General features: G+C 43.6%; 1 protein-coding gene across 1 annotated transcript; it reads right to left on the bottom strand.

The window, feature by feature from the left end:
* Nucleotides 1-2,382: 2,382 nt before the first annotated feature.
* LOC308168412 (polypyrimidine tract-binding protein 1-like) lies at nt 2,383-23,445 on the bottom strand. Its single transcript, XM_080542991.1, has 16 exons — nt 23,393-23,445; nt 22,161-22,214; nt 20,472-20,502; nt 13,901-13,964; nt 13,491-13,663; nt 12,816-12,962; nt 10,919-11,074; nt 10,277-10,387; nt 9,704-9,884; nt 7,712-7,783; nt 7,308-7,450; nt 5,730-5,763; nt 4,054-4,146; nt 3,621-3,837; nt 2,768-2,845; nt 2,383-2,649 (listed from the first exon to the last, which is right to left on the bottom strand). The coding sequence occupies exons 1-16, from the start codon at nt 23,398-23,400 to the stop codon at nt 2,517-2,519; spliced, it is 1,695 nt and encodes a 564-aa protein (XP_080399117.1). The 5' UTR covers nt 23,401-23,445; the 3' UTR covers nt 2,383-2,516.
* Between the last annotated feature and the right edge of the window lie 1,203 nt (nt 23,446-24,648).

Raw genomic sequence — 24,648 nt, 5'->3', positions numbered from 1 at the left:
AGCATATACCTCAAGTAAGTAATTGTGTCGTGTCTTGCCTTCCCTCAAATTAAGAATGGATGGGAAATGGAATTAGGAATTGACAAGTAGAAAGCAGAGAACAGATTTATTGAAGGCACTAGATCCAGAGAGAAGAGAGCTGTACAGAACAGGTCATAAGGACAACACAAACATTAGCTGTTTTTTGTTAGAAAACAATTTAATTTATTTTTCTGTGTGATACAAACTGTTTTTTTAACTGAAAGGAGAATGGTCCCAAGCAGTTATCAAAATATACATGTTTCATAGATACAAAACCTTAATTGCTTCAGAATAACTACTCTTGTACAAAAACAATTATATACAGCTTTTCATCCCCATCCCCATCCCACCCCGACAATCAATGTCACCTCCCTTAAAAACAACCTGCCATCTAAAATGATTTAAGTAATCACTTCAATGTAATGATTTAAAATGCTGTGCAATTTTGCATAATTGGGAAATCCTCTCCTGCCATGGCCTGGGTATAATGTAATATCATTAACATCAACACATGCTACATATTGATATATATAAAAAACAGCCTTATCTTTTCTTTCTTTTAACAATCAGGTCTAGATGTCCCCCATTCAAAAAATGCTATTATTCTGCAATTATCATCAATAGGTTTGCAGGTAATCAATTCTTGTGTAACTAAACAAAGTGGATGAGCACTTTGCTCCCTTGCCTAACCCAGAAGAGATCTATTATTGCTTCGCATCAGGTCAACGCACTGTTGAGATAAAACTAGAAAGTTGACTCAATAAGTCAACCCATAATATCCCCCCCCCCCACAGGAAATGGTGCACAAATGGAATGTCTGAGTATTAAGACTGATGTTTTATGAAGGTTGTCATCAACTAAGTCACACAAGCGGCGGCTCTACAACTACAGGTCTGCTTACAATGTGTCCAGTACCTGGTATCACTGCAGTAACCTGATATCACTGGAATAACAAACAAACAAATGTTTCATGCAGAAAATGCATTCAAACAAGACCAAATATGCTTCAGTCTTGTCCAAACTATAATTTAAGATGCATGTTGTTCAGATCCCCACTATCCATGGATTTCCATAACAGGGGGAGACTGAATGCTGCTTTTCACAATGACTGCAGCGTTGCACAAGAAAGTGTCAGTCCAACACAAAGCTACTTAATCCTATTGCGAAAAGTATTGTATGCAGAGTGTTAGACTAACAAAAGTACTTATGAAAGATTAACCTCAATTATTCGGGGCACGTCAATCAGAAAGTCATAATTGAAATTGTCATTGATCATCCTATCACTTACTGAGGAGCTTCTAAGGCAGATGTTGAGTTTACTGACTAACTACAATAACTTGCATGAAGGCCTTATTTGGTTTTGAGCTGTAGTGAATAATAAAGTTGTATAAATATACTAAATTGACAGCCACTGCAAGAGAAGGCAAATAAGATTAAAAAAAAAGAAAGAAAAAGCAAAGTCATATGAGACACATTGGAAGCCACACTTGTCAGGAAAGTTCCTGCAAAACTTGTTTGCAAAGGCAGAGGTAAAGCAACCACTGAGCCAGATCTATGAGCTACAACCAACAGTATAGGAATGACACAAATATGTATGATATTGGATTGTACGACATGATTGCATAAATTGTAAAAAATAAAATGGAACGCATACATCCTAAATCTAGAGATATGGTAAACAAGACTAGGAATAATAATAAAACCCTGGTACATGGGGTTCATACATTTAAAAAGCTAGATAACATGATGTGGACTGGATACTCCCAACTAGCTCGCCGAACGTACTTAAAAATAAAAGAAAGCGGGCACTTTAAAATAACAGACGAATAGAAATACCTTCATAATACATGAAAATAGTCAACCTTGTAATACATTTCATACAAATGATGTGAGTTTATCCACTGTAAACCTGGTCTTCGCAAAACGAGCATTGGGGAGGGGAGAAGGCCAGGAATGTTTCCTCATTAAATGCCAAATTCAAGGACGTAAGACTTCTGGATTAAGGCACAGAAAACATTTGAAGGCAAAAAGGACATTTACAAGGCATCATACCAACACCCCGGAACCTAGTGGTACTGGACCCCCAGGGCACATGGAATTATCCACAAAATAAAGGCGACACGTGTCTCTTGAAGGAGTTCCAGAGACAGGCACGTGTAAACGACTTATGTCTGTGCCCAGAGACCCCAAAAATGTAATCCATTAACCTCTGACGGCAAGAAAAAAAAGAAAACTAGAAATAGCAAACTAAAATTTCTTTAACCCCCCCACCCCCCCGCCTACCCCAAGTAAAATCTGGTGTGAACCTTTCTCCTTACATGATTTAAAGATTGATTGATGTATGTATGTAGATGTATGTGCGTATACAAATATAGAATAGGAATGATGCAAGTGGATTCTGTGGTTGAGGGCTACTCGACAACTGAAAAGTTGCTTCTTCCCACAATGTGACAGTTGAGATCCAAAGGGATGTCAGCCCATGTGAGACTTCTCCCTCAGATGGTGGATTTGGAGAAGGAGACCCTCAGGTGGTGGTTCTCACCCAGGTCGTGGTTGTGGAACTCAATGAGGGACTCGATGGCCTCCTCCACAGAGCCCATCTGGATCAGAGCCATCTTGCGGTCTTTCCTGTAAGAAAGTCATAGAGAGTCAGGCATACAATGTGAAGATGACTAAACACGAGGTTGAATAGTTTTTTGTTTTTTTAAAAGGGAAGTGGGAAGGCAGGCAGGACACAATTACTTACTGGAAGAACTTAAAGGCCTTGACCATGGCACCGGAGCTCGCAAACAACATCTTGAGGTCATCTTCCACAACAGAGGGTCTTTAAGTAAAGAACGAGAATTGTTAAAAGATTGATCAATATGACAGCCACAAAATAGCAGATAACTAGCTGAATTCAAGACAATTACCACACAAGGCTTTCTGTCACATGATGTTGGATTGCTCTGTTTGTTGTGTCCAGATGTTCCAAATCATCTTTGTGTCAATTCCTATAACTCCCAAGATCTCAATTCTGAAAATCATTACAATTTCCCACCCACCCTTCTGTTCAACAGCTCAAGAGTTAGTGCATGCTGTTCTCTGAAGACCCATCTCTTCAGGCTACACCTTAACTGCTCCTCCTGAGACATTACTACCCCCAGCACTGTGTCTCCTGAGACACCTGCTTTTCCCCTATACTGTGCCTCCTAAGACTTGATCTGCCCCCCTTGCTCCAGTGTCTATTAGTGTCTTAATTAAAAATAAAAATAAATCTTTCTTCTTCTATCACGGCGACTGCCAATGGGCCCCGGCCTGAGCTAGATCACTTCCTGCTACAACTGGTGAATTGATGATTCACTCGCTTAGTCAAATGTATCGATTGTAAGTCGCTTTGGAATAAGGCGTCTGCTAAATGGCAAAAATGAAATGTAAATGTTCTCTGGAAGTCAGTTGCCTAGTAGAGCAGAGTAAAAGGTCTTATGCGACATATTTTGACACAACTGACACCCATCGAGGAAGATAACAGGAAGTAACACCGTGAAAGCTGTGATGTAGATAGTTAGACGGTATGCATCATATTTAGCAGTATACTGCTGCAATTCCTTGCTACTCACGGGATGTTGGAGAGGTGCAGGGTAGCTGAGGGGGGGAAGATGTTGGAGTAGTTTTTGGAACCGGGTTTCTTAAAGCGATGTAGAGGAGAGTTGCCGTAGTCCTTGGTCAGCCCCTGGTCTTCGTGGCCTTCGCGGGGCAGCTGGACGTTGGTGTGTTTTGAGAGGGTGACACGGAGCGCCTTCCCGTGGAGCCTCTGGCCATTCAAGTGGCTCATGGCTGTTGGAGGCAAAAGGTTTAAAACAGTGTCAGCATCTTACGCAGAACGTTCATAAACGGGCTCTTCACCACCTCTGTAATAATCCATTGAGGACATAAAAACCCGCAGTGACAAACCGTTAGAATTGTTGAACTAGAATATAGCTCAATCGTTTGTTAGTCCTGAACTTGGACCGATCCAGTGTTCAACTGTCAAAACCCCACCAGGACAGTTACCTAGCTGGGCCTGAGTGCCATCACACATCTGGATCAGAGCATTCTCCTTCTTGTTGAACAGGATCTTCACTCTCATCACATCGCCATATACACCTTAAACAGAACGGGGAAGAGAGGAAGAAACGGTTGAAAACAAAGTAAAAATTATAATTAAAAGAATGCTATGCTAGCCAATCAAGACCGTGTTTCTGGGCAGATTTAAGATTTGGTTGATGCCCTTCTAAGCCCCAAAGGGTAGCTTGTGTATGCATGAATAACTTCAGTTCACAATCAAGATGCTCCGTTTAAAAAAAATAAAAAGGAGGGGAAGGGGGGAATCTATAGCGATCCATTTTTAGCAAGAGTGACTGAAGCCACTGACCCATGCAATGCTGTATCATGGTCACTAGTGGGACACAGTGAATAACTACTAGTCCATGGAGAACTTTACACTAACAAGATTTACCCCCCATAGATGCCATTTCCAATTTCTTTGAGTCGCATTGGTAAGTTTGATTCAATAAATCAAATGAACTAGAACTGAGAAAGAACTGTGGAACTGTAAAATGGCTAAACTGGGCCAGAAAAGGTGAAGGGAAATTAGGAATTTAAGTAGTTTATAAAAGAGGACATGACTTTCACATCTACAAGGTGGTTCCTCCTTGTGAATTGGTAAATCAATTTGAGGGTAAGAGAGGCTAAATGGTTAAAAAAACGGGGACTGAAAGTCCGAAAATTGAGAAGGATCAGAAGAAAAGGTAAAAGGCTGATTTGGCCTTATATATATATTCTGCATTCATTATGGGAGTCTTGACTATTAACCAAAAGCAATTGATACAGAGTTCACTGAGGGCATGCAAAATGAAGAAAAATCAAGCATGCAAATCTATTATGAAACTGACTGACAATTCTAAAAATGTCATGATGTAGTGTTGCAAAAAGTTACAGCATCTCACAGAAAGTTACCAATAGAACGACCCGATTTAATAAAGTACCATGCACAACCTGCCATGTTCTCATTTCAGCTACCCCACCCATAGTGCTTACATTTACATTTTAGCCATTTAGCAGACACCTTTATCCAATTAGAGATGACAGGGATACGGTCTCCCTGGAGTAAATTAGGGCCTTACTCAAGGGCACACTGGTGATGGTGTTCCCAGGTGGGATTTTAACTCATGACCTTCTGATCACCAGCCAACTCACTATCCACTAGGGTAGGCCATAGTTATTATATGCTAAATCTGTATTCTGAACCATTTAGGTTCAAGTTGGCAGTTAAACTCAGCCCATAGAATATAATATAATAATATCAATTATAATAGATAAAAAGGGGGAACCTCAACTATTATATAGAAATATAGTAGTGCTGCACCCTTCTCTTTTGTTTGTCGAAAGAGACACAGAATTAGGGATTTGTTTTCTGAAGGGCACTGAAAATAAGTCTCGTGTGAGAGCAGTGAGACTTTCTGCAATTAGAAAAGGAGGGAACTGTCCCCAATGCATCTTATGGGGACACACTCCGAAAATGCTGCAACTTTTTGACAAGTTTCTCAAAATCGACACGCAAAATGTACGAAACCATAAACACTCAACTTCTGAAATAAAATGGTTATGGAAAAAAAAAAAAATATAATAGAAAAATAGAACAAACAGGTAAGTAAGTAATAATAAAAAAGGTGCTAATGATAACATACCGAAAAGAATAAAGAGGCATTGGGGCGTAACTCTCTTTTTAAGACAGCAGAGGAAGGCAGCGGAGGGCAAGAAGGGACAGGAAAAGATCGGAGGCAGGAGAGGTGGAGGGTCAACATATCATCCACAGCGGAGGTAGTTCCACGAAGAATGGCAAAAAATAAAACGGTGGTTGGATCGTGGAGGGGAGGGGTTAATAAATTGGACAAGAGAGAGAGAAGGGTAGATGTGGACGGGTGGACAGGAGTATGGGAGTATGGACATGTTCAGAAATGAGGGTATATGATCATGTGTTTGTGCGTGTTTGTGTGTGTAAATATATTAAGTTGCGGTGAATAAGAAAGAAGATGGGAAGGGGAACAACACATGGGTGCGTGCAGTCAGTTGGCAACAAAAAAAAAAAAAAAAAAGTTTCCAGGTCAAGGTATTAAACAAAAAGGGAGAGAGGGGGGAATGGGGAGGGAGAGAAACAAGGAAAAAGGAGGTAAAAAAACAAGGTCAGTATACACAAAGAAATATAAAAGTGTTCCATCCAGTATAGTGCTTTAAAATAGTTTATATCACAGAAAGTGATGATACTCAACCTAAACTGAAACTAGATGCACTTTACACAAAACAAGGAGTTGAGAAAATGTGTTCAATAATTCTGCCCGGAAGTGATTTCATTGGTACATTCCATGCAAATTCAAGCTTCTATGGATATTTATTGGCCTTACTGGCACACTAACACAAAATATAAATATACAGTTCCAGTCAAAAGTTTGGACAAACTTTTGACTGGTACTGTATAATATAAATGTAAACATATCGCCTCCATGATGAAGACAAATGGCTCTATATGATTGGAATATGGAGGCAAAGAGAGTTGTTGAAAAGCAGTTGCCAAAGAATACTTCAAATGTATGTTTAGTACAGCAAGAGAGATTTTGTTCATCAACTGAATGTTAATAGTTCCATCCAGTAAATGTTTATTTGTTCGACAGAACGGTTAACAATCCAACTTCCTCGGCATACAGCTGGCTACGGCACAAATCACACCATCCATTTGGAATGTACGAGAATTGCTGTGGTATCTACTTGTGAAACAATGTAAGACTGTGGCAGAGATGGGAAAACACTTTGAGAGGACAGGACTGAGGAAAAACACTAGGGGCCTGTTTCACAGACAAGGCTCAAGCCTAATCCTAGACTAAAAAGCCATCTTCAATGGAGAGTTTACATTGAAAGTGTGATTCTTTTTAGTCCAGGACTAGGCTCAAGCCTCTTCTGTGAAACCCGTCCGTAGGGGGAAAAGTAGCCGGGGGGTCTCTGCTAAACAGAGCTTCTGTGCACTCTTGCAGGTGTTGACATAGAAAGAAGATGGTATTCTGATCACATAGTGGGCATGTGTTCCTAAATAAAAACAATGTTATCAAGAAACGGAAGTTAATCTTGATCTGACTAGCAGCCTTGTCCATTTACCACCCATTGCCCACTATGAGAGTCTCCCCCCCCCCCCTACACACCATTACAAAAGTATCATTGGTTAAAAGTATTTAAAAAATAAAATAGGAGGATGAGAGAAAGAGAGTGGCACTAACCTCTGGGTTAAGGTTGCTGACCAGCATGACGCAGTGGCCCCCAGGAGCGAGGCCGTGGAAGCCCATGCGTTGTGCAGCAGCTGCGGCCGCAGCCCCGGGCATGGCCAGAGAGGCCAGTCCAGGAACACCTGGCATCGCAAGACCTGGAGGACGCGAAGGAAACAAACCCACCCAGAAAAAAACGCATTACAAAAGATTAAGAAAGGGTGTACACATGTCATAGTGCAGCAACGCCACAACAACGCTTGAACAGTACTTCTAAAAGGGCTTCTAAAGATCCATGAGCAGGCTAGCAGACGACCCATTTCAGGTCGTTTCAGTTGAGTCATTTGAGTAGTGGTGGAGGATGAGGCGAGTCACCCACCCCACACAAGGCAAGCACCACAGAGGTAAACAACACTTACCTTGTGGAATGGCAAAATGTGGGGGGAAGTGAGCTCCTGCATACGGGTTGGCCGAGATGAGTCCTGGAGCACCTGGGGAGAACACCAATACATACAAAGGAGTGAGCAATATTTTTATAACCATATTTTAAATAACGGAAGGTTAATTACGCGGGCCCGTATAATCCTGAATGTCTTAACATGATTAATATTGCAATTTTTTTTGCAACAATTTTAATAATGCCTTTAAATGACTAAATAATTAAATTATGATCGGCGCACTTTGAGCTGCAACATTTGCAGGAAAAGCACTATACTAACACTATACTAATATATTAACACATTCGGAAGGTTGTACATGTACGATTAAAAAAGCCACATGACTAGTAGAATCTGACTGTAAAACAACATAAGTCAGTTGTGCAATAGCGAAGCTGCCGTCCCCCCTGCCCCCCCTCCCTCCTCTCAGACTTGAGTGAACCACAGAGGGGGAAGAGTGAAACTTGGGCTGGGCCTCACTGAGAGGTTTCATAACTTTCACTGACTAACGCAGTGACCTCAGTGAATCTGGTGCTGTGAAGGGGACTGCGTGGAGACGGCTGTCTAACTCTTCATCTAAGCTATAGGTGACCAATGTACAGACGACATAATCCTCTGTGGTGGTGGTGGTGTTTCTAACAGGCCTTCCAGCCTTAGTTCAGCTCTAAATCCCTTAGTGAGATCTGCACGTACACCACGTCTCCTCCTCCCTGCCTCTCGTGAGCTTTCCTCACATTCCATTTCAAATCTGTAATGTTAGTCTCCGTTTCGCCAAGTTATTTCAGTTCACCCCGGGGGTTGTCCATCCCGTGGTCAATCTCCAGTGGTCAGGCAGTCAGACCAGTAGGATACTAGTGATGAATCTCTGGGGGCGCTACATGTTAACAGATAACCCGTTGTCACGAGTGTCAACCGGTCAGGAGAAGGGTTGCGGGATTCCTGTGGGTTTGGGGGGGGGGGGGGGGGGCTTTCCAAAGTTTCCATTTGGGGACTTTGGAGGTGGGTGGGGGGGGGGGGTTTCCCTGACTTGCAGTAATTTTGCAACCCAGGGCTCTAGTCAGGGCTCTGCAAAAGAACCACCAGTGACCTACTTTCACAGGGAAAGTGGTGATCTCAGGTAATTAAACTGCGACTTCAACCATCACCTTCTGAAACTCTACTCAGAATTATACTCAGAGCAGCTACCATACCAACACAGACATGTATAGATATGCCATTTTGGCTCTATTGAACCAGGCACATTGACTCAAATACTATTTGAAACCAGGGCGGCAGCTCCTACACAGTGAAAGCATGTTGCATGTTGCTTTCATTGCTGTGGAAACAACTTACTCAGAAATTGGTGGCCAGCGACTACCAACGCCGCCGACTACTAGTTCCTCATCCACACCACAGACTCTGAGCTGCTGATGTGTGAGAGGCGTTCGCAGAGATACTTCATCAGTTGCGGTTGACCACAACTCTGCTCCCCCTCCCTTCCGCTGCGTATTTGTCCTAGATTTGACTTATATAGCGCCTTATTCCAAAGTGCTTTACAATGGCCTCATTCTCACACACACCAGTGGCGACAAGATACCATGCAAGGCACTGGCCCGCTCATTGGTAGCAATTTGGGGTTCAGTCAGTGTCTTGCCCAAGGACACCGACATGTGGCCAGCCAGGGTTTTAACCGCCGATCTGCCGACCTCCTTGCGATCATTAGATGCCGGCTCTACCTCCAGCACCACACACGCCCTAATGCTCATCAAGTTTTCAATACTCTTTTACTGTTATTCCTTGTAGGTTTATCTCTTTCTTTTGCACTGTACTGTTTTTAATCTGTTCTTTTGCACAGTACTTTAAGCTGCATTCGTGTGTATGAAAGGTGCTACATAAATAAAGCTAATTATTATTAGTATTATATTATTATTTTATCCAGGCTAGAAAACCAGGTGTGAGGTAGGAGCTGCCACGGGCGTTGGGAGGAGGTCTTACTGAAGGCGGCGGCCATGGCGTGCTGGTGCTCCATGGAGGGCTGGCTGTCCCCGGTGGGCAGGTCAGGCCGGGTGTAGTCACGGCTCTTGTCGTTGTTGTACTTCACATTCAGGCTGGTCAGTTTGGAGAAGTTGATGCGGAGAGTGCAGCAGGCGTTGTAGATGTTCTGGCCGTCTAAAGACTTCACCAAGCAAACAGTAACGGTTAGGCTTACCCTATATGGCTTCAAATATCAAGTATTTGCAATACTCAAACAAAATGAAAGTCAGGAATTATAGAGGGGAAGTGTTTCTCAAATAGTAAATGTTTTCCTGATATAAACTTTGTTTAATATAAGAGTACAGTTTCTTATACATTGTACTTTGTGATTAACTAGTCTTTGGTTTGGATAATTGAATGGTTATTAGTCTTCAAGTGAAAACTAACTAAATTAAAAAAGACTCAGTATAAGAAACGTAGCCTCTATGTTACACAAATGTTATATTAGCCATTACATTAAGAGCCCTGTGCCATGTCAAGAGATGAGAATAATATTGTAATAGAGAGCATTGACTGGTAGAGGGCGCTACATACCATTTTTGAGTGCTGGGCAGTCAAGCCATCAGAGTACTGCAGCAGGGCCTGGAACTGGTTGTTTTTGGTAAATGTGATGATCTTCAGCACTGTGCCAAACTTGGAGAAGATCTGTGAGAGGAGAGAATACAAGGCTCAGGCCTACAAACTCATACGCAGGTGAGGTGTATGACTTTTGGAATAGTCCCCCAAATAATATGTTTCTCCAAATTCTGAAGTGCACTATGTGCTGACAAGCTGATCAGAAATCATGATCAATGTGTGACTCGTGCGAGTGTGAAGACGCTAATCTCTTATCAGCACCACAAACAGGGGACGTTAGCATCTTTCGGACTTGCTAGCATCCGATCTTTGCACTTAGTATTCATATATGGATTATGATTTCACATAAGCATGGCAGCATCAGAATGAATTCTGAAGTGTTCAGAAACATTTTCTCTGCTCATCTATTTAAAAAATAAAATAATGATATATATATATATATCAGATATCATCCACAAAATAAATTGTCTAACCATCCTAACACATACAGAGGTGACTGGGTAGAAGCGGGTGCATGCATGCGTGTGTGTGTGTGTGTGTGTGTGTGTGTGTGTGTGTGTGTGTGCGTGTGCGTGTGTGTGTGTGCGTGTGTGTGTCTACCTGATGCAGCACATCCAGGGTGACTGGGTAGAAGAGGTTCTCCACGATGACCCGCAGCACAGGGCTGTGACCTCCCATGCCCGAGGCGTCCATGCCAGCCATCGGCATGCCGCCCGTCTGCACCGCGTTCACCGCCTGCAGCGCCGCCTGGGCCCTCTGGAGGGACGGGAGGGGGAAGCAAGTCGGTTGGAAATAGTCAAACTACTGGACCGCTAGAAAATATTCATGTAAACGTGGCTGTTGTAACAAAATTAAATAGTTTGCCTAATTGTGATCAGATAGGTGGAAAAAAAGAGCCTTCTGGAGGTGGAAAAACATATTGAACTTGTTTTGTCCCGAGAGCCATCTGGAAGTTTATCCATCGAATTAAACGCATCACGTCAACTTCGACGGCGGTCTTAAAAAATTTACATTCCAGTGTGATTACCAATTTAGCTTGTTTGTAAATAAATGGAAACTTCCAAGACACATGTGTATAGACCACCTGGGGGGTATTCCATAAATGTCTCTAATAAAGGAAAATCCAGGCTTATTTTGATTAGCCTCGCAAGAATCATCACAAATAACCCTGGAACTTTTTATAAGTCTCACGAGACTTTCCAAAATAAGCCTGGATTTTTCCTTTAGCGACATTGATGGAATAACCCCCTGGTGGCTGATCCAGAAAGCAGGATTGAGTAAGCAAGCACACTCTCAAATCAACTCAAATTGAATGAACGGTCTGCCCCAGACAGAGATCGCATGGTAGAGTTGGATCAAAGATGGCTACACATGCTCCACTTCCAACTGCAGGTTACCAGAAGCCGGATATCTGAAATTATTCCAAAATTTCTAAGTGAAGTGAAGTGAAACTCTATTTATATAGCTCCTTTCGTACACGGATGCAACTCAAAGTGCTTTACAATGATTGAAAAACAAGATTACAGAATCATTCTTACAGAATTCGTACAGATTTCTAAGCGCTTTCCCTGGCCGTCAAAACCCCCCAAAAAACACAAGGAGGAAAAACTTCAGAGCAAAATATAAACATCTTGGAATGTTCATCTGCACTGTGTTTATGTTCATGTAACAGGCCTATGAGCCGATAAGACAGAGTTGAGCAATTTGAGTGGGAGTAGATGGTTGCCTCAGCTGTGCACCATTGGTTGCCATTGGCATGCAGTCTCCCAGGAAACTGTGTTTAGAAAAGGGGACGGCTTGTTTGGAGGCCACATGGTACACACTCAGACCACAAGATATGCAGGGAAAGGCAAACATTTAGCCAAAGTAAGGAGAAGTTCAGCAAACTGCAGTACAAACAGCTGCATTTCAAATCAACATGGAGGGCAGAAAAAGTATCTTGATTGACTCAAATCAGACTCGAGTGTCCAACTGGACTACACATGCTCTGGCAGTCTGCGTCTCCAAATGATTAATTCTTACACAGCAATCCTGTTATTGTACAGGTGCAATGCAGAGCCTTCATTACCGTTTCTAAATACCCGTTTGCGTTTCACTATCACGACATAGTCAACTGTGGATTAATACATTTGAAGCCTTGAACACTTAATTGCGCAGTTGTGAATAAAACAAAAATAAAAAAAACAACATCAAAAAGGTGCTCCAGCCTATATACTCACCTTCCCCTAATGACTATAAATTACATTGAAAATGTTTTTAAAAAGCAATTCTCCTTCTTCTAGCATTGTGTCTGCCAATGGCTCCTGGTACTGGCACAGATGTATTTGTCCTATGATGTCTGATGGATAGATGATTCACTTACAACAAATTACATTTGTCTAAGTCGCTTTGGATAAAGGATTCTGCTAAATTCCTAAAATGTAATGCAACTTTCCAAAAGTGAAGGGCTGAGTGGAGTGACAACACAGCTGAGAGAGATGCAGGATAAAGGACTCACCACCTGGTTTGGGGAGTTGTCCGTCTTCAGCTCCTTGTGGTTGGAGTACTGCATGAAGATAGGGTGGTTGCGGATGACGGGCGTCACTGAAGAGTAGTAGCTGACCATAGTCTGGGCCGCATCCTCCGTGTTCATCTCGATGAAGGCCTGGAATACAGGAAGGAGGAATGGAAAGGGGGGAGTGTCATTAATGGAGCAGATCTTATCCTCTCATCACTAGCACTTCTACACTTCCCATTGCTCTGGACGACAGTCTAGTAATAAATAATAATAATTCTTTATTTATATAGCACCTTTCATACATAAGAATGCAGCCCAAAGAAGTAAAGTACTCCAGTACTCTTGCAACTGTAATAAACATCGTAGTCGTGACAAATACTGTTCCTGGCTTGAATACATTCCTACACTACGTAGGAAAATGGTTCCTGGTTCTTTTTTTTTCTCCCAGCTCAGTGGCCTTGCGGTTAGATTGGGAGGTCGTGAGTTCGACCCCCAGCCGAGTCAAAGACTATAAAAATGGTACCCGATGCCTCCCTGCTTGGCACTCGGCATTAAAGGTTGGATTGGGGGTAAGACCCTGCGATATACCAGCTACGGAATGCTACGGAAACCGGAAACTCCTGCCTTATGGGCCATCAGGCTTGAGAACCATGATTCTCAAGGCTACTGACTTACCTGGTTCTTTCCTTTAAGCATGAGCAGGTTGGTGACCTTGCCGAAGGGCAGGCCCAGGGAGATGACCTCGGCCTCGTTGATGTCGTTGGGCAGTTTGCGCACATGGATGACCCGCGACGGGATGCCAGGGCTCCTTATGTCCCCTTTGAACTTCTTGCTGTCGTTGCCATTGGCTGTGAAGGAGAACACACTTAAGTTTGGAACCTATCGGGGCCAGTTCCGCAGACAAGGCTTAAGCCTAGTCCAGGAGGGGGGGTATTCCATCAACGCTGCTGAAGGAAAATCCAGGCTTATTTTTGATAAGTGTCACGAGACTTATCCAAAAAGTGAATCTAATCTAAAATAAGCCTGGGTTTTCCTTTAGCGACGTTGAAGGAATACCCCCCAGGATTAAACACAGAAACACTAACCTGCTGCGCTGGTCATGATATAGGGTCCGTTGGAGACGCAGGTGAAAAGCTCGTCAGATCCTCTCTGCAAACAGACAGTCACAACGATGCATGAAGAACCTAGTCTATTGTGTACTCTTGACAAATAGGATTTTATGACAGGGAGAGTGCGATGTATAAGAAGCTATGATTAGGTAGGTGTATTCTATTATCTACTCGTAAAAAAATCTATTCAATAAGTAGAAGAGACATCATTGTATGAACAATATCCGTTTGGGTCAAGTAAACCAGCCTCTTTGTCCTAAATACAACGGCCAGATGAATAGACAATGGAAGAGCTTTGTCACAACAAACAGGTGGCTTTTCTACCCTTTCCCAAGCCCCACCCCCGCCCCCCATCTCAGGTTGACCTGTTCAGTACAACAGGGGCCGGTGACGCCCCACTTACAATATGAACAGGCACAGGGAACGGTAAACTGCTTAACAGCCATGGGCGGGGTCATATGACCCTGTGAGTAAAAAAAATGTTTTATATCTTTGCACTCGATCAAATTTCAGGACCCTCCTTTCATGACTTTTCCTAGATGTGTGTTCTACCACCCAGTATCCTGACATTTTCAAAATCACATCAGGATAAGCTAGTATAAAGCTATTTTGCTTTACTTCTACCGCCCCCCCCCTTGTACTGTCTCTCCAGTGCCCTCCTTGTACTGTCTCTCCAGGATCTATATTAAAACTATCCATCACGACGACTGCCAATGGCCCCTGGCCTGAGCTAGATTACTCTTCGTGGTACAACGGCTTCCGGCTATTCTAGTGTTGAACAGCAACAAAGTTTAAGGGACCATTCAGCTAGAAGTAGGAGATGATCATAATATGAAATGTTACATGACATATTATGTTGTGGTCACCTTGGAAGACAAGCACTTTGAAAAGGGAACGTGCACATAGAAAGGAACCCATGCATACTAATAGGGATCCAATGACTGGCCTCGCCTACCTCATTATGGCTTAGGCGGTTTGGACCTCTGGGGGTGGGGGGGGGGGGGAATCATCCCTGGTGGCCCTACCCCCCACGGCCCTTGCATTCTTGTGTCTGTGCACGTAATTAACTTTTTTCCCCAGTGGCATTTCTTTTTCTTTTTTTAAATGGCCTACCTGCTTATTAGTTGTTGATGATTTCTTAAAGTTGCCTCTTTTTTTTTTGCCCTCATCATTTGCACCAGTTTCTGGGGCTTTTTGGGAACCTTTGCAGCCATTTCTGTTGCCCAGAGCATACGTTAAATTCCAACCCTGGTGGGTGGATGTGTGCGTGTCTCCGATATCAGCATACGTTGCAGAAGCGAAACAGAGAAAACATAGTTTTTGGGTCAACAGGCAGCAGGAATGAGGCGGGGGAGGAGGCAGTGGAAGCAGAAACCCAAGAATCATGGATCTGACCACCATCCATCACTCACTCTCACCGTCTCATCCACCCTGTTGGTGGGGGGGTGGAACAGCCTCATCCACCCTGTTGGTGGGGGGGTGGAACAGCCTCATCCGCCCTGTTGGTGGGGGGGTGGAACAGCCTCATCCACCCTGTTGGTGGGGGGGTGGAACAGCCTCATCCACCCTGTTGGTGGGGGGGTGGAACAGCCTCATCCACCCTGTTGCTGGGGGTACTAGTGGGGGGTTGGGACAGCCTCATCCACCCCAGTGTTTCCCCTACCATTGCCTTGGGGGGGGGGGCGGGCCGCCCTCCCAACGGAACCCCCCGCCCCCGCAAGAAGGAGGAATTATTACTGACGGAGACACCAAACATCTGACAAGCAGGCTAAAATATCCGCGTTTTTTTAAACGCACCCAACCCGAATCTGGCGAGTGGCAAGCCCATAGGCTCGTTGGTAACGTTAGTCCGCCGTAGTCTCGCATAGCCAGACCTATCTCCACACTTCGCGCTCTGCCAGCGCTGGAGAATAATACAAGATTTTGCGCAAGTGTGCGCGCGAGACGAGAGAGTTTTTGCCGGCTGTGATGTCTGCAGATTGAAAGTACGGTAAGCAAGTTGAAACTTTAGCAAATATAATTGCTGAGTGTTTTGACAGAGAAAGTTGGTTAAAATTGGTCGTTATTATCGTGACTAGAAAGTGTCTGACTATAGTTCCATAGTGTAAATAGTGTCAAAGAACTAGCAAGCTAGCTAGCTCAGAGGTGATGAGATGAGCTAGTCTCCTTGCACCCTTGCCAGCTAAAGAGCTAACTGGAGGCACTTTATTATTTTACTTAAAGTAGATATACTATCTTTCTTATTCTGCTAGAGTTGGGCTTCATAGTAATACCATAATGGCATATTTACAGTACAGGGACAGTTGATTGAAGCTGACTGGATTGCCCACAGCAATCCAATATTCAATTATAATTATGTTATAAATTGATATGGATCAATTTATGCCTCTTATTAGATTATAAACACTCTGGCTGTTTTGTTTACCTTTTGGTTGACAGCAAAAGGGAGAGAGGAGGATAGGGAGGGAGAGAAGGAGAGAGAGCAGGATGGTGTCGGCTCGGCACACCAGAGAGAGAGAGCAAGAACCAGGTGAGAAAGTGGACAGGTAGTCAAGACCACATAAGTAAGTAGCCTTGAGAACCGATGGTTCTGCAGCCTAATGGCCCATAGGGCAGGAGCCTCTCCTGTTTCCGTAGCGTGAGGCGGCTTAATGTACAAGTACACCCCTGGACATGAGGGTCTCACCCCTGGGGGGGGGGTCCATGCCACGGTCCATGCCACCCCCCCAAGGCAGCAAACCTAGGGGAAACACTGCACCCTGTTGGTGGGGGCTAGACACTCATCCACCCTGTTGGTGGGGGTACTAGTGGCTGGTGGGACACACATGCACCCTGTTGGTGGGGGTTGGGACGGCCTCATCCACCCTGTTGGTGGGGGTACTAGTGGTGATTGGGACACCCTCATCCACCCTGTTGGTGGAGGTACTAGTGGGGGGGTTGGGACAGCCCAGATGGTGACTTCATGTGACTCCACTGAAGTCCAACATGTGCACATCAAGCCCCTGAAACTCCTCTACTCCAGCTTCATTCCGATTGACAGCCGCAGTGTTGAGGTTAACGGCAGATGTTTCATTTGCTTTGTTGTTTCATTTGTACTTGACAGTACTTTATTTGGTACCATTCCTAGTTGGGTATAAAAGACACACAATTTAGAGGGGCAATTTAAGCATGATCACGTCATGTACGAAAAACGAGCTAGAACAGTGACGTCTTTTTCTTTTTATTGTTATTTGATTAAAAACATAAAAGGAGGCTGCACAACAGATGCCTACTATAACAAAAAGGGGAAACAGACAAAGATAAGGATGTGATTTACCGTCAGGCAAGCCTGTTCTTTTTTAATGTGAACAGCAACAGGAAACTAAAAGCCTGCTCTGGGTAGTGACCCAAACGCCCTTCCTAAGGCAGAAGACGCCAAAACCCATGCGCTCGGCTCCGCTCCCCACAAGCCACTCCGAATTCCACTGGTGCGGGACTCAATGAAAACCATATGTCAGGGGCACGGGGGTGAGGGGAGTCAGTGTGTATAAAGGTCTTTAAAAAGAGGTTTAGTAGCACAAAAAAAACACGCTCGCTAGACTCGCAGCCATCCTGACAGGCCCAGTCACAGAACAGCCTTTGTTCTGCAACGGTAACATTGTTACTAACAGCCCCTCGTAAGGGTGAGAGGACAGCACAACTCATCTGGCATGGCCGTCTCCATTTTGAGTTCTTGATCACAAAAAGGCTGAATCGCAAACTCAAGGGGGTGTGTAACAGTCAGGCTTACAATGACTCAGGCTTCTCAACGTGTCACACGTTGCGCTTTGGAAAAAACTAAGAACAGGGTGAGTTTTGTTTAAAGGGAGGTAGAGGACGCCTAGGTGCTTATTCGCTCCAACCAAGTTAATGAAAATGTGCCACAATCTCATGATTCGCATTTCGAAATTGACTTAACTTTTATGGAAAACACAACTACTGAACGAGATTAGAAAAGGTGTGGAGAGGAAAGAAGAAGGGGGGGGGGGGGGGGGGGAACGACAAGAAAAGCATGAGACAATGCACTTCAAGAACGGGGCCGTTGCCAGGGGCAGCTTTGAATGTCACTCCCTCGCCATGGTAACCCTAGCCGACAGCTCCAGGTGAGCTTCGAGGCCACACCCGCGCGACTCTTGGCCTGAATACACAAAAAGGCTGATTATCTTTCTACCAGCCAGGTGTACATTTCTCCAGCAAATTACACTACCAAACACAAATGTTTGCGAAACCAGTTATGGGGGCCCCCCTCTAACAAGGCTAATCACCATATAAACAAAGGCGCCTTTTAAAGGTGGACAAATGGGATTTTGTTACTCATCAACAAGTAAATGATTGGAAAGCAACTGTATCCTCTGCCTCTCGAGTAGCCACTTACTGCACATGAGTTTCAATCCCGTTCATACGCGCTGGCTGCCTAGCAACATCGCCAACGGTGACTGCAATAATTAAACACAGGCCACTGCTCACCCCGTCCCTTTCCGTGTGCCCGTTTCTAAACCGCTTTGTAGGAGAAAACACATGAACATGCATGTAGAGAAGAAGAAGAAGAAAAAAAAGGGGGGGCAACATATTTATATGAATAGGTTCCATTCATCCCCTGACTTTTCATCACCCTCTCCAATCTTTGAGGAATGTGTTTGAAAGAGGCCATCTCTACTGCCAAGGTAAACAATCATCTTTGTTCATATAGAATGACTCATTCTCCAGCACTAAGTCATAAGTGAACCCCCCCCGCCCCCCCTCCACCCAAAGGGCATTTAAGGATTGAGACAGCAGACTGCACACCTTGAGACTTGGTCTTAATTCCATATACAAACTGTTGGGTTTAAGGATTTCATGCCAATAAATGCATGGTAGCACTTTAGCTAACATCAAAAGGAACTACAACCAAACCATTCTTCCAAAGTTACAAGATGTTGCAGACAAGGGTAAAGAGACACCACCTGCGTAATTATCTGTACTATTATCCTTTGCCTCCCTGCCCTTTAAAAACGCTCACAGGGCCGCTATTGGAGGGCAGCAGTTTGTAATGACACACCCCGGGGGAGAACAGGAAACAAGAGGCAATTAGAGAACGGAGGAGAGAAAAAAAAAAAGGGGGAAAAAACATCAGCATTCCAGTGAGCTACTCCCTTTTTCTGCGAAGATAACCCACAACATAACTCACTCTGTATTAGTGACTACCGCCGACTTCTTCAGGTTCGGCTCACGGTTGCAATATGGCCGTCCCGTATAGGCTCTACGTGGTACCTGTAAGAATAACTCTTTGTGCTCTGCCCCCCACCCCACCCCTACCCCTACCCCAAGCGAGGCGCATACCACAGCCGATTATCTCTGTGAAAGAGCCCTGAGGAATGCAGTCGCTGTGTGGTGGCCTTTGAAGGCCGATCTGGGGGTACGGTGATGCGGTAAGAGTGTGGACGTGCAACGCACGCTCCTTTTGGAACACTCGTTCCGTGTGTGTTTGCTCACAACCGTATATCGCCCGTCCTGGGGGGGGGGGTCCACGCGACTCAACAACTTTGGTCGTCAGGAGACTGAGGCAACACTTCCCTCCAAATTATCTGAGTAAAACATAATATATATAGATAGATATATAAATCCTGTAAATATATATATCAAAAACTCCTCACTCATTAAGCTTCACCATCTAGAGAACCTCAGCTTAAACTGCTCAAATTAGCTATACTCAACCAGACTGGAGGGCTCCATCTGTGGTAATGGCTGTCATGTTTTTCTGGGGGTAGGGACTGAACAAGGCTGTGAGTGATGCAGCACTACAAAGGGCCAACATGGCCAACAAACATTTTGTGGATCAAGAGTTGGTGCGTGAGTGACGAGACCGAACTCCCTAAAGAGAGAACTGGGTTTTGGAGTCGTCGGGACCCTGGAATGTACCAAGAGCATTCCCCACACCCTGCCAAAGCCAACCTATAATTACTGTTGTTTCCACAGCAACAGCGACGTTCTCACCGCAACCAGATTAAAACAATTTGATCTTGGGTTACTGGTCATCAAGTAAACAAGCAACTGTGAATTGTGTGCCTTAATTTCACTTTCTTGTAGCATAGTGAAACTAAACAAAGTTTGTTTGCACATCTTTTGAGTAACTCAGGTAAAGGCACACAAACTGTGGTTTAAATAAATAGCCAACTACAATAGCAAGGTGTTAAAGGAACCTGTTGAGCGAGCTGGAGCCAATCAACCTTGGCCATCAGTGTTCCCACTGCTCTTCACCTTTACCTCGGAGGTTTAGATGAAAACTGGTTGGAGGACTGTTTAGCTAAAGTTTTTTTGGCAACAATACTTGGCTTGCATGTGTGACCGCAAGAATCTGGTTGAGGTACAGTAATGCAGCTGAAGCAACATGGGCTACAATTTGTTCTCATCTGATCAGCAACAAAACCTTCCTCTGAATAACTTGGTATGACCCATGTCATTTTCCAATTTGTAATTTAACCCGTGGTCGACAACCTCCTGTTCTTTGATGTTGAAGAGAGGGGAAAAGAAAGGAGAAACGGGTGCCTACCTTTGTACCAACTGTAATATCGTGGACACTGCTGTGAAGAAAAGAAAAGGGAATGTTAGAAGCAGTAGGGATGAAAAATTAAAATGACAATTTAGGGGGTACACCAGTGTAGTGTGCAAGAATTTAAGAAAACCAAAAGGCAGAGAAGGGCAGAGGCAACAGTCGACTAGCTATATGTTCTATCCTACTAGTTGCAGAGAAGTATGAATGCAGACGGTAGGCTAACTGGTACAAATTAGGCTATGTAAGTGAGGTTAGATGGGTTAAATTAATTGACAAAATGCACCATGGGACTTTTCTCTGAAGTACATCTATGCTAGCGTCTAGCCTACAAAGAATTAGGCCCATGTTCTTCAGAAGAGAGATCATACAACTGAGGCCAGAACAAGGCTGAGGTCAGAACACACCCTTCCTTGGTCAGATCAGATGCAACCTTATGTAGGGTCCATAGCACAGAAATAACTAGAACTAGAAGTCACTTACACCAATAGATTCTGTCCAGGGCATCAGATTGCAAATGTAGGACTAGACTTGGGTGCTATATCACTAGCCAATACCCCGTGTCACAATTAAGTGGAAGGTCACCAAATAGGTCAGGTCTCCTACTTCCAAATGTATGCACATTTTAAATGCCCATATTAGGAATTGTGAAAGGCAACAAATCGGGTCTTATAGGCCATCATTCTACAAGACTCTGAGTAGGGGAAAACTTTGGGTATTTAGGCGACTATTTACATGTTTGCATGTTTAGAATAGTCTACATTTCCTTGTTCTCCTGGGTGCATTCAAAAGCATGATTAGGCTAACAGCAGCTAAACAGCTTTCCCACAACCTGGCCTATAAAAAACGAGTGGCATTCCAGGCCATGGCCCCTAATGACACTCAGTCAAAGATTAGGCCGAACCTCCACATCCTGTTTCTCATGAGGTTCATACAGAAAATGCAAGAGCACTCTCAGGCATCCCTCCATTTGACATCCCAACTCAGGGGCTGAGCCTAACCAGTGAAACAAAAGGTCCAAAATTCAAGGCACAATTGCAGCTCTGTATGATCCATCAGCAATAAATGTAGGTCTTTATACTATAGCCATATAAAGGGGTTGCCTCTGTGTGGTTTCAAAGCTTGAATAAGCAACTAGCCTATCATTTTCAAATATTAGGCAACAACAACAAATATTCATCGTTATGGCATTTCAGGAATGGGGGTGGGGTGGCAAAACTATTAACGAGCCCTCAGGGATACAAAGAAGAAAATCCTGACATGTTTGTGGGGTATACAGATGAGGGATGGTGCTGGAGAAATATAGGCTAATAGACTCTCTGGAGGGATGCAAGGATTGACCATCTTTGGGAACAAATTGAATTTTAACCATGACCTTGAAACTTCAGTGTTTGTTTACAACTAGGCTACATTGTTCATGAAACAAACTTAGTTAGGCTATATTTTGGGTTCTGACCAACAGTCATTTCTACGGTCTACGGATAGCCTTTCACACTACACTAAGTGGAGAAAGCACACGCGCACACACACACACACACACACACACACACACACACACACACACACACACACACACACACACACAATGTAATAATAAAGATGTTGCACTCTAACCCATTAAAATAATGCATAACTCGAACTAGTAGGTCCTATCTAAATTGACAAAGACAGATTGCATAAGGAACTTACTCTAGTTCAGTGACGTAAGTAGATCCCATAGGATACAAGTCAGTCTCTAGACGGCTGCGGGGGGGAGAAATGTGATGTTAGCAAAAGCCTAGATGTTCACGACCCCCAATGAAAAACCCCTGGAGAGGAGACCTAAGACCTATAGGAGAAAGATGTACCCCAATACAAAACCCACCCGCCCTAAAAATCAAATCAAACAGCCTAACAATGTAAGTTGCTAATAGCAAATGATGCATTGATAATCACACGCTGGAAAACAGTTAGAAAACTAAGATCAACGTTTCAGTAACGTTCATCCCCCGCTGCAGAAATCAACATTTCGTGAGCTTAGAATTATAAGGTTCGTTTAGGGCAGTTCAGAGATATTGAGCGTCAAAGTTTTTACATTCATACATGTTTTGTGAGATGGAACCTTTGTATTTTATGAATTACTAACTCAAACATTTCAACATTAAAAATAACACCACACAGGCATTAATAAACACCTAATGGATCAGATTATGTAAAAAAACTCAATTTTGACAAAAATGGAGATAGAACCTTATAAATCTAACGTCACGATTTGGTTTCGCATGCATGCTCCTCTAACTAAGCCAGGCTTACAGTCAAGCTTCACATCGTTGCAAGACTTTCCTAACAGTCCAAAAAACATGTCACAAACAAATGTAATCGATCAATTATCTCCATATCTTCCATTATCTCCATTGTGTCAGATTGAAACAAAGTGTACTAGGCTACACGAGGCCGACGCTTTTTTTCTCCCACTCGTCTAGAAAAAGTGAAGGTTTTTCTCCACACAGGTGGTTCCAATTTTCGCAGAAAATGTGCTTGTGCACACAGCGAACACACAGCTATCAAATATGCATGGATTAAAATGTATTAAAACAAGTGTGAAACAGCTTTTAATGGCCGCTTTGTTGTTGTTGTTTACTCTACCAACTGACTTACTAGACTAGTTAGTTAGCGATAGAGAGGAGTTACGTTTAGTTAAGAAAGAAAGAAAGAAACCTCGCGCTATAAACACCGTATCGCATACGGTTACATAGTAACACAGAAACGAATCAGCGCGAGCTGCGATGTTTAAACCAAGACACAGTATTTAACATGAGTTCCTTTCACTAATTTGTTAATTACACGAAAGCTCTAATAACCTTAACACAATTACACATGCAATGTTTACTGCATTTTAGTTGTTTTTTCTAGTGCATGCATAACTTGTTCCTTGAACTTACCCGTCCATTGCACAACACGGAACTAAGCTACAGGTTTAGATCGGCAACAGAACTGTTGCTTGGCCGACTTTTCTTATCCCCTTTACAAAATGGTGGGGAACAAGCGCGAGTGCAGTGTGATTAGCCTAGCGGTCCAACGATTGGGTGAAACCAAACAAGTTGTGGGCGTCTGAGACGGAAAGGGAGGCGCTGATTGGCTGATAAGATGCAAGTCGCAAGAGAGGACAGCATCAGGACACGAAAATCTGTAAGATTTCATGCAGTCACACACCGATTCTTGAGGAATGCCTTTTAGCCCCCAAAACAAGTTTTATTAAATCTTTGTATTTATTTTTATTTTATTTTATTCAAGCCTTTGTAAAATGTGCTGTTTGGAAAATATGATATCATAGAGATGGGGACCCAGGGCCAAACTGCTGAAATTGCATATTAATTGGGCCTTTAGAAGTTCAAGAAAAACATATCCCTGGGATATACAGACAGACACTCTCCTGTCAATTCACAAGTTTGGTTAGGTGGGACTCGGAATGAAAAGGAGGAATCAGGGGGAGGCCCAGAAGAATAACAAAAGCAGGATTTCCTGCATGGGCACGTCCGTCCCTCCTGTTCCATCTATAGGGGCACAGATGCCAGTTGTTGAGCATTAGTCAGACAAGTATTAGACACAGGGGGGAACATATGTAATTTGTAGGAGGTAACATGCCTGACTAGTCACTGCAAGAAAGTGCATCTATATATGTTCATAATAAATTGCCAATGCCAAACTAAGTACCTTATTGAGAGAGTCAAAAAGCACAGTTTTCTTTGGATTTGAGGGACTGCTTGAATTTGAGTTACCAGACTTCTACAAGGGCAAATTGTTTTGCAAGATGTTAGGCCTAATTTGACAAATGGAGAAGTGTACTGGGAAGAAATCCTGTCCTTCGCCTGTTTCCTTGACGGTGTCAGTGCTTACCCTCTGTGTCGACACAGCTGCCTGATCAGGCTCTTATCTTGGCGGATGCTGTTGATTAGATTTCAACCTTGTCTGACATCAAAGCGTACGAGACTCCTTTGATGTTGGAAAGCCTCTGGAGTGAGACCGAGAGAGAGAGATCGAGCCCCCTACCACCTGGTCACGAGGCTCCTCTCAACTGCCAGATAAAGTATCATCTATAGGATCATCGTTCATTCCTCTATCCAGGAAAAAAAACATGTATCAAATTAAACAAACTCATTGAGTAGAGAAATAATATTGTCCAAACAGAACTATCTGC

Source organism: Nansenia antarctica (assembly GCF_963989245.1).
Source record: "Nansenia antarctica genome assembly, chromosome: 1".
Classification (NCBI taxonomy): domain Eukaryota; kingdom Metazoa; phylum Chordata; class Actinopteri; order Argentiniformes; family Microstomatidae; genus Nansenia; species Nansenia antarctica.
Note: the sequence above shows the minus strand (reverse complement) of the source record. Positions and strands in the feature narration are given on the sequence as shown.